The following is a 20412-nucleotide window of genomic DNA, read 5'->3' as shown; positions in this document are numbered from 1 at the left end:
AAAAGGCTTTATTTCTTGGTTCCTGCAGCTCAGGTAATGATATCGTAACTCATAGGTGGTGCAAGGCTCACTATAGCTCTGACCTCGTAAACAATTTTAATATCCCTTCTCCACATCCTAACAGATATTAGGACTGCACCTGAGCAGACAATATCTCCTCAGGAGTTACTTGTTTATTCAACTTGTGAGTGAGCACATGTGCTCCACATGAAGACCAACCAGGATGCAAAGAGAAGGTTTCCTTTGCCATGAGGGGAGCATCCCTCGACAGGCTGAGATACATCTGCCAAGTATCCCGCAGGAGGGAATGCAAAATTGAGCCAAAATCCAGCACAGAGCCACAAAGCAAGGAGTGCAGCAGCATTTCTGCTGCACACATCTCCTCTGGGCTCTTCTGAGTGCCCAGGAGGCTCCAGAGGGAGGAGAGCAGGGGCAGGGCAAGGAGCCAGGCAGCAGCAGCACTTCTGCTCCTCTTTCCAGGCGAGCCAGGCAGAGCTCTTCATGGCTACTGCACAGCATCCCTGACATTCTCTATCATGAGCACAGCTCAGATGCTCAGAGGGGACACTAAGACCAGGAAAAGGAATCTCTTATGTAGGGCCATGATTCACTGGAAAAGCCAGGGCCTGTCCAGGATCCCTCTGGCTCCATGAAGGACTGGAACAAACAGAGAGGGTTATCCAAGACACCTCCAGAAGGTTCTGTTTAGCTGGAAGTAGCTGGTTAAACTGGAAAGCTGAACAGCACAGCAAGAGCCCTAGTAGCCAAGAGACCTCTTCAGACTGAAAAAGTTTCTCTTGAGGGAAAGAAGCCAGGAGACAGTATGATCAAACCTCTCTTTCTAGGTCAGAGCTCAAGAGCTGCTTTTCACCTGTAAGACAATGGTGATCCCATAACAACTGTACAAGAGAACTTTCCACAAGAGACAGATGATCCCAGTCAGCCTATTCCCAGCCCCACAGAGGATATCATGCAGTTAAACCATGCTACTGGATGTCTAACTTACTCTGAAAATCCTCTGATACTGAGATTCCTCCACATTCCTGGGCAATCTGCACTGGCACTACAGATCTCAGTAATTTAATTTTTTTTTCCCTTGGGTCTAGCCTAATCTTTTGACTTTGCAATTTAAACCCATTTTTTCTTGCCCAGTTTATCAGCTCTTTACAGCCAAATTCTGTGCACCTCTGGTTAAAGAATAAAGGTGAGAGACATTTCAAGATATTTTCAATTTTAAGCAATTCCAACCTTTGAACTACTAAAAGTGAACTGGACAGTAAGCCCTACCACAGGCAGAAGGGATACCTTAGTCTCTTAAGCCTGCTTAAGGGCTACAAATCCATCAATCAAGCTCTGGACTACTTAGAAAGCCAATGCATAGTGTTTCAATTATTTCCTTCTGGACCAAGGCCAAAATAAGCTTGTTGATGTGAATAGGTAAAACAGAATCTATTACTTTCTGAAAAATCTCTTTGAGAAGTGCTCTCAAAAATTTATCTCCCCTTACCTTACCAGGAGGACTTATTTGTCATTGAAAGCCTGCCTGCAAGCCTCATGATGCTAAACTCAGGGCAATAAACAATTTATTTTGAGAAATCAGACAGGCTGACTGAAGATATAGAAATTAGAACCTAATACAGAAAGGAGACAGGTCAAATCAGCACTGGGCCATCTCCACAGAACCTCTATAAAACATCAGTAATGATTAATAAACTTGAATTCAAGCCATACTTCTGACTCTTCTGAAGGTTTTTACACAAAAAACAGCAAGAAGAAAATACCTGGCAAAGGACAGGGGCTATTTTCCAAAAATAGTAACGAGGCCTAATTTTCTATTTCATTGGCACAACTCATCCATAGCCTCGCTATCTGGCTGACAACTTCCCTGGACAAAATCAATCAGAGCAGTGGCACCAAGCAGGGCCAAGTCTCAAGACTGTGGAAATACTCCTAGGAAACATTAGGAGCCCTTTTCCAATTCCTGCCAACACTCTGGCAAGGGAGAGGAGGAGCTTTCATCCTTTTAATCATAAAGAGTTATAGGTAAATTGTCAGAGTATCACACCTCCATATACACTTCATATTTTTTTATAATGGACAAATTCTGCCCTCTTCTATACTCTGACAACCCCTACTAGCTCTGAGTGACATAGATATAGTATTTGACCTAATTGCATTTTAAAGGTTCTTGCACTCTCAGCTGAGACAGACAACTTTTTTCCTACCCACAAGTCCCTGTGACACAATACTTCTGACACATTGCAAATTTCTGAAGCATTATTCCTTCCAAACAAGTATCTTCCTTGTTATTTGGCCAGGCTGAAGGGCAGTTCACTGTCATTTATGGCACAGGCACAGAAAGGAGTGAATAGCAATTACTCAGCATTTGTTAAAGGGAAGGCCTCACCTTTAATAATTGCACAGTCACATTTCTTTCCACAGGGTCAACCAGAACTCCGGAAAGGAGACTTGCTGATTGACACAAATATGTTTGTATTTCAAAGGGCAAACTACAAAGTCAAATAAAAGGCAATGTTTGCACAAGAGTTAACTTTGTCATTCGGCATTCTCAAAGAGCTCAACAATCCCACGGAAAAATGTCTCTCCTTTGCTACACTACATTTTTGACTCAAACTTTAATACAGGTGTATAGAGAGGTCAAATTAGCATTACTGCAAAAGGCTAGCTAAACACACAGCCACAAGAAAGAGGAGCTAGTGGCAGCCTTTAAAGAAGCAGAGGAATATGGTAGGCAGAACTCTTTCCCCCCATATCCCTACAGTGAGCTGGGAGCTGCTAAAAGCTCAGCACAAGTTAGAGCAGCAGGGTCCTCTGATTGCACAGACAGACAAACCAATGCCCAACCAAACAGGAAAGAGGGTGGAGATCTGCTTTTGCACACTCTCATACCCCAATTACAGTTCATCTTGAATAAAAACACTGCACAGTCACCGCCTCAGCACAGCCTAATGGGACGGAGATGAGATAATAAGGCCACATACTGCTCTTGGGACTGCTCCACTCCTGTTAAGACAAGGGCAGGTCCCTGCCGTGCTGGACCAGCCCACAGTGCAACTCCACCAGCCTCTGTCACAGCCAGGGCTGCTCCTCCAAGGGGGACAAGGGCTCCTGCCCCTTTCTGGAGCTGGCCAGCCACCCTCCTTGGCAGAGCTGTGACCATGCTCATTTCCCTTCTGCTGCTGTGACTGTGGGTGGATTTTGTTCTCTCTCCTCTCCCAAATTAAAGAATCCTAAAGCTACAAATGGGTGCTTTCACAGTGCCCACAACCCTTTGAGCTCACTTTCCCAAGCTATTGGGTGTGTTGAATTCAAGGTTACCAAGTGCATTAATTCCGGGCACATTAAAACTGGGCACCAAGAGCATGTCTTCAAAGAGCCACTGAGAACTTTAAGGTGAATCAACTAAATGGATAAAGGATCTGCACTGGGGTAGATTCAGATGAAAAGGATGGAAACAGTCTTGCAGGTAATTAGTGATGCACCTTCAGTTATGTACGCTGACTTCACCCCTTTAGCTGATTGCTTTCAACTTTCTTCCCCATGTAGAGAGGCCTTTGAACCTCAAAGCATGACAAAACTGTACATTATCATCAGCCACGTCTGTGGGCATGTGTGCTGCACTCAGCACCCACTGAAATGCCACATCCAGCCTAAATTCTCGGATCCAATATTTTCACCTTGTATGGATTTTTGGAAGTAGTCCAAATTTGGGCCAGCCTGACAGAACTGCACCTGGGAGTAGCAGAGGGAATGGGAACGTGCCACGGGAATGACTTCAGCAACTAACCACAAAAAAAGTTCTTTCACATTAAGTGTAACTATTGCTACTCTAAGATTAAATATTACCTGGAAATTACACTCATTAACTGCAGAGTCCTTGATTAATGAGCAGGTGGAGTGCACACAGGGACCTGGTCCTGATTTCAGCTGTCTTATTAGCTCTACCCTGGACTCTACTGATCACCACAAAAATAAATGAGGACATCCAAGAACTAATTACGAGTGGACAAAATGTGTCAACCTAATAACTGTGATAGGGTACTTCAGAGATTAAGGGAAGGCTGGCAGATGCAAATACTGAAGCCAATAAAAAGAAACAGCAAGAGAACTCTACTATCTCCTGGTATCTCTGGTGAGTGAGACCACAGGATGCCTCTCAAGAAATAGTCTCCATTTCAGAACAGCTCCAGAGGCATTTGGATTACTGCAATCATCTGTTCTTTGGTTTAACAGCGGTGGACAGAGGAGGAACCCTACCCAAGGCAGGGGCTGTGTCTCCCCAGGGAGCAGACCCTGGGCTCTGCCAAGGCCCAGGGAGGGAGGTCAGGGAGGATGGGTGAGCAGGAGTCTGGCAGAGGGAGCAGCCCAGGCCAGCTGCAGAGGGTGCCCTGCAGGAGTGCGGGCTGCACACGGGCTGGGGCTCACACGGGGAAGCCAGAACCACCTTCTGCAGCTTGTTGGCAAACACAGCTGCATCTCGGCTTCTCCTGCTACAATTCTCCAGCAGCCACTGCCTCGGAGCATTGCTGTGAAACGGCAGGGACTGCCCACACTCCCTCTCTGTAATTGGTGTTTACTCGTCTCTTCAAAAAGCCCAAAGAAATCTTCTACACACAGCAGCTAAGTACAACAAAACTCAAGCATCAGAAGAGGAGTTCAGCCAACTTGTGCCCTACGATTGATCTCCTATTTCTCCCTCCACTTTCCTTCTAATCCTGTTTATAATTACACAAGCTGTCTGATCTTCCCAAAGCTATCAATTCCCTCAAATCCATTTTCAAATCACCATCCTTGAAAGAGCCCGGGCACCAGATCAAGCAGCCTCAGCTTGACACAACCCACGGCCCTATCGATGGCTCCCCCGAAATGCCGGGGTGCAGCTGGCCAGACCCCGAGCAAGGGCTGCCGAGACCCAGCCCCGGCCCAGATCAGGCAAAGAGAAAGTATTGATCCGCTCCTTTTAACATGCTAATTTGCCCAGTGGCTGCTTAGTCATTGCCAGGCTGGACACTTCAAAAGGAAAGTGTTTTCAAAGCAGCGATGTCTTTTTCAGCAGCAGAAAAACTTAAACTGAAAACAAATGAATTCAAGCCCCAAATTTACAGAGGCACTCGCAGGTATTCTTCAGCTCCCCAGACAGAGATGTTTGATGTATGGAAAGACAGACTTGTTAATTAGGGTTATTAAAATGTGGCCTGGCAAAAACCCTCTGGGATTTAAAATAAAATCCACGCCCTTTAAGTGCACACTTTAATATAAAGATAGCCTGTATTTGTATCAAAAATATTCAGCTATAACCTCTGGAAATGTTCCATTGATTCCCCCACACACGAACTTCTTAGGAGAAGAATAAAATGTATTTAAAATTAAATTTCTGTAATTCAATTTCTGTAATTCAGCATCAACACTGGAGAACATTTTGGCCTTTCTTAGCATTGATAATGGGGAGAATAAAAGCAATTGTTCAATCCCTTCAGGCCGCCGAGAACACATAGGGAAGGCCAGACAAAACCCTCGGTGTGACAGAGACATTATTGGAGCATTTCAGGAAGCAGCAGCGTTATTGACTGACGCCTTTGCTACCAACACTGGCCTTTCAATCACGGGCTAAATACCAAGTGAGGAATGGATAAAATAGCAGGGTTTAATTAAAGATCTGGGCAAGTACAGAAATATGTTACATTGCACAAGTTTTGCAGGCAGAACAGAACTCAATTCAGTGTTTTACATCAGTGTTTGTGGCTTGCACCGTGCTCCTAGGAAAACCTGATATGCGCTGTGAAAAGAGGAGTGCTCTCCAAGCTAAGGGAGATAACGAGCTGTAGTTCTGAACACACAGGGTATTACTCGGTTTGCAAAGATTGAAGAGCCAAGAACTTGAATTTCCCTTGCAATACATCTTAATTTCCAAATGCAGGAAGAGCTGCAGTCACCAAGCTGAGCGTGCTCTCCCTCTCCTCTGGAACCCACCCGGGACAGCCCCAGCCCACTGAGCCCAGTGCCGGCTACACCAGCAGCACCAGCTGTGCCCCTCCACACCCACAGGGCCGGGCAAAGGAGGGAATTCGGGATGCTGCTGACCTCTAACCCCTGGCTGCAGGGGACAAAAAGCTGCAGAGAGAACAGGCAAATGGGGAGAACTGACTGTCAGCCCGACCTTTGCTCTGGAGCAGGCTGCAGCATCACAGCAAACTCATTCACAGAAACAAGGCATGAGGAGATAACACCAGAAAATACAAGCATACAAAATGGAACTTGCTTCCTTGCCACTAAATTGTCAGCTTTATGGGACTTCATGCTGAACAGTATGAAAAAAAAATCCAATTTGCTTTGAAGCACATTAGTCTAACATCCTAATTATTGTTTACATTGCCATTTGCCTTCTATTAAGAATTGAATAATTACCCAGCGCTCCATAGTTTAAAAATACAAGCAAACAGGATTATCTGGGTAATTAAGACACTGTACTGCAGCTTTGTGGTGTGGCTGTACAAAGCTTTCACATGTACAAGCAGAAGCAATAGGTATTGATTGCCTTAGCTCAAATGATGCTTTAAGGATGTGCGAGATGGGTCCCTCATTAGGAAAAGGTAAGCAAAAACTTTTGACAAGTGAGGAGGGGCAGAAGATACCAGCACATTCACCTTCATTCAGCCTTCACTCAGTTCTTATCTCAGTCACAGACATCCTGTGCGCCTCTGGGAAAGTTATCCAGGCTTTATCCCTCCATCCTCTGGCTGCTGCAGCTCAGGAGCATCCTTCCTCCTTCTCCTCCTGCCCAGGACCCTGCCTTTGCCCAGGTTGCTGAAACTGCTGCCTGTCCCAGCCTGAGCTGGCCCCCAGTGAATCCAAAGCCTGTTTCCCAGCACACCTCTTTCTGTGGGTTTGTACAGATCAACTCGACCTTACTGAGGTTTAAACACACCCATCTAAGGGAAGTGTAAAAAGCAGTCCAGCAAATGGGTTTTTTCCTAGGCATCCATGATTAAATGAGCCAAAGCAAATGCCAGCTACATAGTATAGCTTTTTTTTTTTTTTTTTTTTTTGCTTTTTTCCCCTCCAAACCTTAATGGCCCATCCATATTGTACTTTGAACAGCATGACCTCCCCTTCTGGGTGACTGTTAGGACAAAAGCAAAGTTTTTGCACGTTCCTTTGTTGTTTTAAAGAGCCTTTCCTCCATTTAATTATGCCACCAGGTTTCACACTGCGCAGTTTACTACCCCTGTGAAATTACCTTCAAGTTAAACACTAATTGGACATCCAACAAAAATGAAAACCCCCCACAACCATGTTTTTCCTTCTGGTTTCTTATAGGATGTAGCTCCAACACGATCGGGGTCCCAATTTCATACCACTGATTTATAAAGACACAAAATGAAAACCAGTCCTTTAAAGAAATACAGTACATTCATGCAGCATGTGTTCTAACTTATATCAATAAACCTTTCAACAAATCCATTCTGAACAAGCCTGTGTTTTGGGAGCATTTAATGAGCCTCAGCTTTATTTCAAGCCAAAGGCAATTTTAAGTAAAGTTGAAAAAAAGAAAAGTTAAAAAGAAAAGAAAGCCACTAAAACCAAAAATAAAATAAAATATGAGTTCTCGTATAATCACGAGGCTTAAGAAAGCAGAACTTTTCTCACAGATTATTTTCATTCAATAAATAAAGACAGCAGAGCATTTCTGCATGTTTACTTACCCGAGTGCTGGGAGCCCCTTTTCACCAGGCTATAACCATGGGCCAAGGCCAGCCCAGCAAAGGGAAGAGCACTAGCCCAGGCCTGAGCAGGTCCTTGGCCCAAAGCAGAGGAAATGTCCAATGCAAAGCTGCTTTTTCATGCCCTAAGTGCACACTTAGAGCCCAGAGGGGATCCCACCTCCTGAACCTCATCACCCCCCAGCTGAGGCTGCAGCTACAGGAGAGCCTGGTGATCACTGGTGAACATCTGGAGGAGAGAGGGGACACCCAAGGGCCTGCAGCCCCTCCAGGCATGGGGAGTGGCTCTTCCACAGCCAAACATGGTTTGAGAGGTGGTCAGGGCGTGAGCACAGCACTGTCACACACACCAGCTGCAAGGGAGCTGCACATGGGGGCCAGAGGGACAACCAGCCATGGTCAAGACATGAGGAGCACAAGGAGCAAATACCACGCTGTCTCTTAAACAAAGAGATCAAAAAAAAAAAAAAATCAAACCAGAATTCATTTGCATAAAATCCAAATCTTTTGAGCTCTGCATAAACAGAAGAAGATTCTGGCTGGCTTTTCCAAAGGAAGCTCTTATCTCCTTTGTGAAATGGGGAAATGGGTGTGCTGCTTTGCATGAGGGTGTATACAAATGATGGAAATGAGGAATTTGCTGCATGCAAAAGGCAAAGCGGGCGACAGCTGCCAATCCCCATTCACAGGGAGAGCTTCCCTAGTCTCCAGCAGGAGGAAGGAGAAGGGAACCAACGTGTTTGCTTCCCAGGGAGGTGAAGCAGGCTCTGAATATTCATAAAATGGCCGTTTAGTCATGGGAGTGTTAATTGTCTCTGATTCACAAGACTGTGTGACCTCACCTGCTCCCTGCAACATATGAAAAGGATGTCACATAATGGGAGGAAACCAGATAAGATATTTATCTCACAAGTTTGGGGGGCTTTTTGATGCAGTCTCAAAAGACCTTAGAGTACTGCTGAGCATTTCTTTAATCACTACTCACAAGCACAATAAAGACCAAGCTCAGTGGAGCATATTATTAGAGAGATAATAACCCTTACCCAGCCAAGATCTAAATACTGAACACATCACACACTGGATGAGCTGTCTGCAAAGTTTTGGGTTGCCTTTTTTTTTTAATCCTAAAAGAACATACAAACCAGAAGATGGGCTGGAAGTCCCACAAAAGACTACCCAGACCTACCATGAAATTCATTACCACCACAAAGCTCATCTGGCTTTGGTTGTGAGGATTGTGCATTTCACCAGTAACACAGAGAATAAGGACCAGATATTGCTTTCCTGTGCAATACCAGCAGAAGTCTTGTCAGAAATTCAAAAGGAAGCAATCACAGCCTTTCTCCAAGCAACACATGAAGGGACAATTGTTTGACAACTGTAACTTGACTTAGGAGGAGGCCAGGCAGGAGAAAAGCAGCAGAGCTCCTGCAATAACATTTAAATGCTGATTTTGAAATGCACCAGGTGGTACAAGAAAATCACAGAGGGAGTAACCCTTGGAAGATCTATTGAGCTACATGAGAACATAACATAACCAAATCAGCAGAGGAGAGAACCAACTAAATTTGGTTCAGACAGACTGTGTTTCAGCATCGCTCCCAGGCCCCGCCTGTAGCTTCCGTCTTCTCAGCGCCTTTCAAAACCTAACATGTTGAGTCTGTGCATTTTCTCCCCTGCCAAAAATAATCAACCTGAAAAAAAATCCTCCTGAAATCTCAAATCTGCACAGTCTTAGTCACCCTTCTGATCACCCTTTTGTGCAGACAGACTGTACATCAGTGCTATTTTGACAAAAAGAGTTATCTGTGACTAAAATGGGAAAGTACACACAAATTACATTGCTTCCCCACCCTTAAAAAACCCACCATCCAAGAATCTTATCACAGAAAAAACATATAATTAGACTGTACACTTCTGATGCAAACTGAACTGCTGCTTTCCATGATCACAGCCACTCTTCAAAGCCTCCAAGATTAAAAGAATCTTATCATTCAAATTATTACTTCTTAGGGATGCTCTTATCAAAGTTTGAAGGAAAATTCTAAAAACAGCAGTGATATGAAACCAGGACTGAGCCATATTTTAAATGACACTGGATTTTCTGCCAATTGGCCAATTCACAACTCAGAAAAAGCAAGTGTAGATGAAGACAAAGCTGTTGGCTCTCATAACCTTTACAATATCACAGTAAAAATCTCAACTGTCTCACATATTTATACTAAATGGCAGGTCTAAAATTGAGATTTGTAATTTCACAGCATCAAAATCATCACAGATGGCTACAGTCTATTGCTTCTTTAATCTGTCTTTTCTCCCTTCCTGCTTGTTTCCCCCCTCCTCCTTTGAGTTAGAAAGATATGTGATTTATCATAAGGAAATAGTAACTAAATCCAAACCACATTTTATTAATGTGTAACAAAACAATTTACATAACAATGATGTCTACAAGTGAAGTTTAAAATTACTTTATGTCTCAGCTTTGCCCTAAAGCACTAATTGCCTTAGCCTTGAGATGTGCCACTATTTGGGATAGTCATCTTCCATCAACAATATTCCACATTCATATTCTCCTAAATGGACAGCCACTAACACAGAATATGTGAGGGAGAATAAACAGTAGCAGAAACAGCAAATTGGAATTTTTTTTTTGTATCTAGTTCACAGCTACAAGTTCTTTTTCAAGCAAAGAATCAGAGCTCACCTAAAACTTCTACACATCAGGACCAATTTTGCAGAACTACTGCCATGACACACCTGTGAAGCTTCCCAAATAAATATGGATTTAGTACTTAGCTCCTTTTCTTTCCTGTCCCAGGTTTTTGCATATATACATATACACACACACTTATGGATGTGCAGTAAGACAACCATCATCAATAACATCAACTGGGAAAAAAAAGCAGTCAGAGAAAGGACAGCTTTTTGTCATCATATTCAAACACCTCCATACCACCAACACAAATTTTTTAAAATCCCATTTGAGGTCAGAAAGTCATTAACTCCCACAACAAGAACTTTAGATGTGAAAAGGCTTTCCATTATGCTTCCCACACACACATCAGAAATTAGGCAAAAGAATCTCAAGGAAAATGTATTATTTAAAAATTGGGAGGGCGAGTGAACTTGAAGCAGCTCGCAGGACAACCCAAGGGCCAGCTGGTCTGTCCCAGCCCTGTGGGGCAGGGAGCAGGTCCCAGGAGAGGACAAGGAGTTGCAGCACAGACTGGGGATCTCCCAACAAGTGCAAAGCCCAGTCCACTGGCCCAAACTATTCCTGCCCACTGAGCTTTTGTTAAACATTTAAGATCTTAATCAATCCTCACTCTGACCCTAGGATCACAGGGGAAGATGGATGAGGAAACTGACAACCTCTGACCTTTTCTTGTATTTGTCCTGCCACAGTCAACCTATTGAAAAACAATTGAGGTGGAACCTGCTCACCAGCTCCCGTCCCAGACCAGCGCCCTTTCACAGCCTTTCCCAAACTCAAAGTCTCTTCCCCTGCCCCCAGTCCTCTATATCAAAACCACAGGAATCCTCCTCACTTCATCCTCCTCCTCCTCCCCTCCAAAAACCTGTCAGAGCAGAACATTAGCTAAACGATTAAGTTAAGAGTGGAAAGAAAAGGGGAAACCTCATTCAGTAGTGTCAGAGGCCAAACTGCTTTAACAGCCTCACTGGAAACTGGAGAGAAGCTGCACAGTTCTGGTGAGCTTCATGAATTCATCAGGAGGAGCTTCCCAGTTAACTGTTCTGGCTGGAGAATGGCAAGTGTGAGAAAAGGAAACCACAAGTAACAGCTGATGAAATGGGTTTAGCACTTTCAATTATGTGCTGGCTCCAACGCTCTCAAAATGATGAGCACAGGCCAACTTCACTCTGGAGAGCCCAAGAGACAGAACATTTCTAACACCTTTGTCAATATGGCATCACCTGATCTCCCTTTTCATTGGCAAAGGGAGAATTGGGTTTCCTGAGCCCAAATGTCCCCAGATGCAGCTGAGAGCCTTTAGGTAAGCTGGTAGTCATACCCAAGGTCCAGTCCAACACTACAAAAATGAGCTTAAAAAGCATGCCACTAAAACCACTGCCCATCAGCAAAACCTCAAGAGATTCCCCCCAAACAACACAAGATTTGTTGGACAATTAGCTCACCACATCTGGGCCACTGACACTGAGAAATGGATGATCTGTGTCAGTCAGAATGACCCAGTACTGACCTAATAGGCTTTGGGAGAAGGCAGAATCATCTCTGTGCAATAAACCAATAAATGCTTCCCCACTTCACTTCCTCCTCTCACAACCCAGGCTGGTAAAGTGTCAGGAAGCTTGGCTCAGAAGTTATTGAGCTGTGAAAGACTAACAGCATCTCCCCAGCCACCAATGGCTCCCCCAGCAGCACCCAGGCAGTGCCACAGCCACAGTTTCACACACTTGGTGACAAACAGGCTTTTGAGTTTCCATCTCACAGGATGGAAAAGCCAACAAGAAAAAACAGCATTTTACCCCAGACAAGATGGCCTGTCATTGTGCAGCTCATCTTTCAGTCCTCTGTAATTTCAGCCCATGGCAGTTTTGTTGCCACTATGTCACATTTGGCTTCTGTCATACAGCAAAATCTCCAGAAACCAAGGCTGAAGTTCACACATAGCAGTTCTTTCCTACCCAAATATAATTTCAATGCATAATAATGAACTTGATATTGACTGTAAATTACCATTGAAAAGAAATCAAGTAGGACATTCAAAAGCCACCATTCTCTCAGGAGTCCATCACAAAAACAGCCAGTTACTTGCTTTGCTAACTTGTTCTCAGTCTCAAGTTTATAAAAATGCTCTAGTAAAAGACACACCAAGAAGATGAGGCAACTGACTCCAAAGAACCTTTTCTAAAAACATGGCTCCAAATCCCTGAAGGAGCTAAGCACCTTCAATTCAGCACCCAGCAAAATTAAGCTCACTGACCTGTGCAAGAAACCATTTAAGTTTGATCTTAATTTATGCTTACATGAGCAAGACTTTGAAAGCAAGGGCTAAAGATATTTTATTTATAAACTGTCTTCTCTCCTTCCCTAACCTTCTACACCTTCTTTATCCAGAAAAGGAAGGCAAAGATAATATAGGTATTGAGGGTTTTTCTTTTAGGCAAATCTGTCTTTTATACAAACTTTAATCCCTAATTCTGCAGCACACAGGATAGTGTGCGTGTGTGGGAGGGTGGGGTGGAGATTTTTAGCATTTCTAAGAGTATCCTAGCACCTCTATTATTTAACTGACAATAGAGACTCTCTGAGAAATGAAAATATTTAACAAAGGCAGCAGTGTCAAATATCAAAGGGTATTTAGTGCTAAAAATTTGTGACAAGTAAAACACCAAAGATTTCCACTTATTTCCACTTCCTAAAGCGGGAAAGTAATCCAGCTAAAACTCCTGTCCTGCCTCCCAGACTGGTTCTTAACCTACTGCATTATCCAAAGTCAACTTTGCCAGAATTTCCCGTGTTTAACAAAGTTCCCTTGAAAGATTTGTCTCTTCAAACAATGGTAGCTCAACTGCACTGCTTTGCAGTCATCCACATTTTGGTGACTATCAAGAGCCAAATCAAATTTAGGCGTCTGCTAGAAAATGTGTTTCACCTTCTGCCAATTACAGCAGTATCATTTGTTTTGCATTATATAATTCTTAGCCTTGCCACCTGGAGCTGTTGGACTTCTTCATTAAACCCCTCTGTCCCACCACATCCCAGAGGGCTGCTAATCACTGGCTTTAGTCCATTTACTCTCATCTCTGATTCAATTATGCATTCCACTAAGCCCTAATGAACAGTACAATATGGCTCATCCTACCTTGGCATTCTCCGTTGCGCTCCTCATAGCCAGCATTGCACAAGCAGTTGCCAATGGGCACCAGCCATTCACCATCTGCCCCACAGTACATTTTTGGCACATCCTTCTCTTCTGAGTTGTTGACACAGGAGCCACGAACCTCCACCAGAGAGGAGGTGTCAGCCCCAGTAATGGTGTCTGGAAACTGCGCCAGGTTCCGAACGGTCAGCGGGCACTTCTTGTAGAACACGCGGACAGAGACCAAAGCAATGCAGGCACCCACGTCCTGGAAAGCCAAATAAAACCCCTTCTTGCTGAGTGGCCCCACATCCCGGATCTCTGTGTTCAGCTTCATGATCCTGTCACCAATGTCCACCTGGGTGAAGCTCTCATCAGCAGCAATGGTGTCGATCTTGGCAAACTGGCTCTCGCGAATAAAGCGCTCTTTGTCGTTGTTTGATTCGTAGTAATAAAGGTTGAAAGTCTCTTTGCAAGTTCCCATGACACCTGGCAGGCTGTTGCAGTCTCTGAGCGTGAACTTGATTTCAATGTAAACCCTCTGAGCCCCCTCTCGGGGAATCCAATCAGTTCGTAACCAGTTATTCTGACTGGGCTCCATCACGTTGCAGACTTGATAGGTGCGGATAGGAGTGTTCTTCTCATCCATGATGCTCACTTCCTCCCACTGCAGGGAGGAAAAGGGGGAGAAAAACACATCACTATTAAAAGGAACAACAGAGCTTCACAACAAACAACATGCACTTCTTCCATTACGGGGAAACAAACAAACAGACCAAAAAACAACCCAGCAGACCAAGCCGTAGCCAGGACTTCAGCTACTCGGACATTAAAGGAAGCACCTGTTCAGGAAAAACAAATTCCAAATCCCTCATGCCTCGAGGAGCAAGCATGTGCTTTAAGGGCCCTCTGAACCAACCCAAGAACGCTCCCTTGACTGACTAGGTTTATTTGCAGTACAGTTCAGTCTACAGAACACTGCCTGGAGCAGGGCCACACACAGAACTTCACCAACCAGCACTGCCCTGCAGTGTTTTCTCTGCAGCAGATATCTCATGGACCCAGTCTTGCACCTGGGAATAGCCAACAGGTGACACAGCCCGACTTAGTCACACAGAGAAAGCGACATCCACATTTCAGGCATCACTACCGTTTATTTTCAAAACTCTCAAGCCATCTCTTATTATTTCTCTAAGCTGATAACTACTTTCCTGGGCTACCAATGTCCCAGACAGACTCAGTCAATTCTGCTTTGGAGCTGAGCAGAAAGAGCTGTCTACAAAGAACTTGGGTAGCTCTTATAGAAGGAAAAACAGGTAACAAAACAACATCATCAGTCTACCAGCAACATCACCTTAACTTTGTTATCCAAACAGAGTTTCTTACTAGTGGGAACGTAAAAAAAGAAGAAATACTACAAATATTTTTTTTTCTGGAGAAAATGTCAGGGAACATCTAAATTCATACTATCAAAATCCCAAAAGGGTTAGCAGAGAGGGAAAGTGCTGAAAGATCAGGATAGCAGCATTCTTCAGAATTGTTACACCCCTCAGATCAAGTTCAGGCATCTTCAGAAGTGCCAGCCAGGCTACATGATTATGAAACAACAACAACATGTGTAATCCAAGGTGGGTATGGAAGGAGGAGATGCAGGAGTTCACCATAATGAATTCAGAAAAGGAGAGCACACATACTCAACAGTTCTGAAAAATATTGGTCAAAGTATTATCATAGACAGAAAAAAGTTTATCACAGTGCTCTGATGGCAGGGAGAGAAGGGAAAGTAAGAGCATTATGAAAAAAATCTCTCCAGGAAATAAAACCAGCAGAACCATAGCACTTCATATCATTTAATTTATCCTTCCCTATAACAATATTAGATAATGATATGCTGACTAGGTTTGCAAGCAATACAATGAAGCATATAAAATTATCCTTAGAAAACAGTAATAACTTTAAAGAGACTTCTCAGAAGTGCTTTTCAAAACTACTGAAGCCATAGCTTTGATAAACAGAAGCCTTCTTAAGATGAAGGGGCTTCTTGTATAATATCCTGCATTCTTCTCACAAGGATTGCTCTTATGCAAGTGATTTTTACTTAAAAAGCTTCCAGCTTAGCTGAATCCGTTTATAGAATGACAGCAGTTAGCACCATGAGTCACTAGGAGCAGAAAGAATAATATTTTATTTGCTGCCTAGAGATAACTGCAAATTAAAATGAAGGAGGGGGGAAATCAATACTCAGCATGTCACTCCTTTCCAGAGAAAAGGAAGAAATAAATCTTAAAAAGCCATCTATCAATGTAAAGTGTAACACGTTGTTAGTAAGAAGACAGACTTGTTTAATTTAGAGCACCGCAGAGCTAGTGCACTGCTACAATGTTGTCTTTATGATCCGTCACTTTCCATTCTGCTTATCTTCAGATTGCCTATGCTACCAATATTGTGTGTGGCACAAGAGAAAGGAAGAAGCAGAGGGAAATAATACTTGTTGATGGGATTTCCTTTAGTGCATTTACACAATGGAGGATGCTGCTCGAGGATTCAATAGCGAGACCGCCGAGGTCACAGACACGCAGCAACTGAATTCAGCAAGTTTTTGGATCCTGTTCTCAACACACCCATCTGCTGACCAACACACAAATGTACAGAGCCGGGCTTCTTATTCCATTAACACACAAGTACGAAACAAACCCAAGTGCACCCTTCTAATGGAGCTGAAAATAACTACAGCCCAAAATGTCCAGCCACTGTAAATGACTTGTGACTCTAAGTATGTGGTCAAAGCTGTAACTTTTTGCTTTCAAGCTGAAATTAAATTTTATAATTCAGCTCTTCCCACAGTTTAATGATGCAGATTAAAACATTCTGGGCACAAAACCTGCTTTTCAACTGTGAAATGCAACAGTAAATCATTAATTACATTTATAATGCAACTCATTAATTCCTCTGGGGCTACTATATAGCTAGTCACTGCTAAACGACTAAATCTTTATCTCCAGCCCTTCTTGTCCAGATAACCCTCACAACCCAGGAACAGTGTGCTTTAGATCTAGAAAAATACCTTTTTCTTATAGACAATAAAGTATACACAGTCAAAGAAAAACACTTAAAGGACAAATTCTTCCCAGGAAGAAAAAGGAGTTTGTTTCTGCTGCTTGAAATAAATCTGCAGCATATGAAGTAAAGTAAATGCTTTCCAAGCACTGTATCTCAGAAACAGACCATGTACTCTTAAATTTTTCACTACAGGCTTAAAAATAGAACACACATATGTAGGTTTAGTGAAACGAGTCACGTCCACAATAAGAGCACACATTTTTCCTTCTCAAGCTTGCATGGCGCTTTCAGAAAAAGCATGTGGAGAAGGGGGGAATCCAACAGCCATTAATAATACACAGCTGTCCTCTGATCATTGATTCCACTGCCGACTTATTAAAACTTGTATTTTAGGTTCTGTTTGAATACACAGTGTAGGTATCCCTTGGAGAGGCGTCCGAAAGACCCTGTCTCATTGAGCGGCATTTCCAGGGTGTGGGATTAACAGGGAAGCCCGTCCCTGCCTGAGATAGAGCTGTACCTTTCCACGCTGTCAAAAGATGAGGGCAATTGCCTGCAATCAGCACTGAATGTGCACCGTGGGCGCTGCCAGAGGCCTGCCAATCACATCCCCACTCTCTGAAAAAGCGAGTTTCGGGGACAGCACAGCGTGCTCAGGCGGAGCACAAGCCAGGACTGTAGTCAAGTTCACCCAGAACGACAATGGGGGAGCAAAACAATCCCCCATTCTCCCATGTTATGGTTATTCAGAGCTTATGCATAATGCATCAGCAGCCAAGGCAGCCTCGGATTCCTTCCGCTCACTGCTGTTTCCTTAGCTCTGCTTCTTCTAATTGCGAGCGGGAACGCACACACAAAAAAAAGTAAATTTGTAGGTTCCTGAAGAATCCAGTGCTTTGTTGTGCACAGGTCCTGATCTTTCAGCATTTTCCTCTTTCAAACACTTTGACTTAGTTACTTCTGCTTAAGGATTCCAAGCTGCTTTTACTCCTCTAATATTAAAAGGATTTGGGTTTTTTATTTTGTAAACATTCGTGTTTAGTGCGCATTGCTGGCATTTTTGCTTAAATTGTTCATATGAAGAAAGAAAAAGCCTTTCTAATTGTTTATTAAAAGAAAGTCCCATGAAGTACAGTCTCCTCCAGATCCCAGCAATTCCAGAGTCCAACATTCGAAGGAGTTTCCCAGAGAGGCACTGGGCACCCTGTACGTCAGGGCACAGATGAAGGAGCAGCAAGGAGGATCCAATAATATAAAGCTAAACCAAAAATTAAAGCTACCTTGTGTGAAGCTCTCTTAGCAAAGGGACTCTAAGCCCAGCAATGAACCTCTTAATGTCATCACATCAGCACTGGGCAGTGCATTCGAGCAGCCTTCTGTTCAATAAGATAATGGTAAAAGTACATGAAAAGAAACTCCAAGGAATCACAGTCAAGCACTGGGTGCTGCAGTTTATCTGTTCAGAAACCAAAACACACGATGTTTACACCCTGAAACAGGACAACTGTCCCATCACAACAAAAGGTCTATCGTGTATATTGATCCCTACTCCTTCATCCAGAAATAGAACAGCAATTGCCCTGAACATCTCCCAGCCGAGACAGTCCACAGATAAAATAATAGCAGTCAAGAATGCCAGTTCAGTCGGCAGATCACATTTCTTGTTGGTATTTCAGTTTTAAATAGGCATCTAAGCCCATGCCTCAACCAATCTCTTAATTCTGAAACCTCTTTTCTGCCCTTTTGGTTTCCACTTATTCCATGACAGAACTATCCAAAGGGAGTATAGAGTTTCTCCAACAAAGAGTAATTCACTTGGTAAGCCAGGGAAGAAATCTGACCTCCTCACCACAATCAACAATAATCGAGCCATTAGGACTCTCTGAAAGTTACTAATCACCCCCTTTACCCTTTTGATCAGATAGCGGTTTAAAACTTACCCCTCCTTCCAGGGGACTTGCTATCCACCCCAGTTCTCCCTGAACTGATCTGGAATCCAGCAAGGTAACTGCAGAAAGGTACAAATAAAAGAGATTAAATTCCAGCTGCCAAAAAGCAATACTAAAATAAATGGTTTACCTGAACGTTTCCATATGTGCGGAGCACATCGCATCCACCTTCCACTTGAAACGAAATGTTATTTCCGAACGCACAAATATCTTAGAAACACTTCTAAACTCTCACTGAGGAATCGCGGGTTCGTTTCCCGACGCACTGGAGCCGCTCCGGGGCGCGGCGGAGTCCCGGCACACCTGCGAGAGACACCGGAGCGCCTCTCGGAGCGCTCCCCGGCGCTGGGCACCGCACCTCCCGCCGCCCGGGACAGCGCGCCCGCCCGCCAGCGATGGGCTCACAGCGGCTACCCTCCAAGAGCCCGGGAGCACGGCTAGGCACCGAGAGACCGGGCAGGGGCTCCAGTGGGGACCGGCACCGCACGCCTGCAGCGGGAGACAGCCGCGGGCTTCTGCCGCGGAGCCGCCGCCGGACCGTCCCGCAGAACGGGCTGAACCGGGGCCCTGGGGAACGGCGCTGGGCCACCGAGCGCTCCCGGGAGAACCGGTTTCATGAGCCGCCCTCCGATCCGGGGCCGCCCCGGCGCCGCTGGCGGGAGCGCTGAGCCTCGGCGGCCCGGCCCAGCCGGGGCACCGGCGGCGCGGGGGGACGCGCGGGGCAAGCGGCGGCCGCTCCGCTCCGCCCCGCGACACCTGTGCCGGCACCGCGGGCGGCCCCAGCAGCGCCGCTCGGACAGGTCCGCGGCCGCCGGACGGGCGGCGAGCGGCCGGGGCAGCGCGGGGCAAGCGCCGTGCCGGCGGCGAGCGGAGCGGCGAGGCGGGGACGGGACAGCACCGCTGCCCGCCCGGGGACACCGAACTTCGCCCCCGACGCCCCGCCGGGAGTACGCAGAGCCCGGCCGCCGGCAAGCCTCACCTTCGTTGGCGGGATAGACCCGAGAGCCGGTGACGGCGCCGCAGACGCCGACGAGGAGCGGGAGGAGGGCGCAGATCGGGACCCCGGCCATGCCGCCGCCGCCGCGCTCCGGCCGCGCTATCCCAGCGGAATAACTGCCTACATGGGGCGCGCGGCGCGCGCTAGACATTGCCAAGGGGGCGGGGCCGGCCCGTCCGTCAGGCGCCGCCGCCAATCGCCGCCCGCTCCGCGCCCCGAGCCCCGCCCCGTCCCGCCCCGCGGGCGCGCAGAGCGGGGAGCCGGGCCGGGCGCTGCGGGACGCTCCGGCGGGGCCTTGAGGGGAGCACTGCCCTGGGCGGGCGGCGGCAGCGAGCGGCCGCGGCCGGTGAGCGCTCCGCGGGGCTCAGCAACCTTAACAGTGTCCGAACTCCAAAAGATGATGGAAAAGGCCAAAAGACAAAGTTAGGAGAGGCAGAGCAGTGGGGGAGCCGCGGCCGCGGAGCGCAGACGGACCTGCCCCGCGCCGAGCCCGCGGCGGCCTCGCGTCCCGGGTGCGTCCCGGGAGCGTCCCGGGAGCTGCCGCCGCCCCGCCCGGCTCGGCCCGGCGCCACCGTTGAGCAACAGCGCCACCTGGCGGGAGCAGCGGCTCCCGCGGCAGCGGCTCCCCGGGGCCGGGCAGGGACGGACCGGGACGGACAGAGAGGGACCGGGACCGGCAGAGATGGGCAGGGATGTGCAGGGACGGACAGAGATGTGCACGGACGGGCAGAGATGGGCAGTGCGGACGGCCGCTCTCAGCGCCGCTTCCCTTGTGAGCGGCAGAGGCCGGGCCCCGGCGCTCACCGCGGAGGTGCCAA

General features: G+C 46.1%; 1 protein-coding gene across 2 annotated transcripts in view; it reads right to left on the bottom strand.

Moving 5' to 3' along the window:
* EPHA4 (EPH receptor A4) overlaps positions 1–19710 on the bottom strand; it is a 104809-nt gene extending 85099 nt beyond the window's left edge. For both annotated transcript variants that reach the window (XR_007778268.1, XM_050978112.1), the window contains exons 1-3: positions 19577–19710; positions 18589–18656; positions 13592–14255 (exon numbers count right to left, since the gene is read on the bottom strand). Coding sequence is in view for 1 of the 2 variants with exons in the window: in XM_050978112.1 (XP_050834069.1) it covers positions 13592–14255; positions 18589–18656; positions 19577–19667 (823 nt within the window). In the remaining variant the exon portion in view is untranslated. The remainder of the gene's footprint in view (positions 1–13591; positions 14256–18588; positions 18657–19576) is intronic.
* Between the last annotated feature and the right edge of the window lie 702 nt (positions 19711–20412).

This window comes from Serinus canaria, chromosome 9, assembly GCF_022539315.1.
Source record: "Serinus canaria isolate serCan28SL12 chromosome 9, serCan2020, whole genome shotgun sequence".
Lineage (NCBI taxonomy): Eukaryota > Metazoa > Chordata > Aves > Passeriformes > Fringillidae > Serinus > Serinus canaria.
Note: the sequence above shows the minus strand (reverse complement) of the source record. Positions and strands in the feature narration are given on the sequence as shown.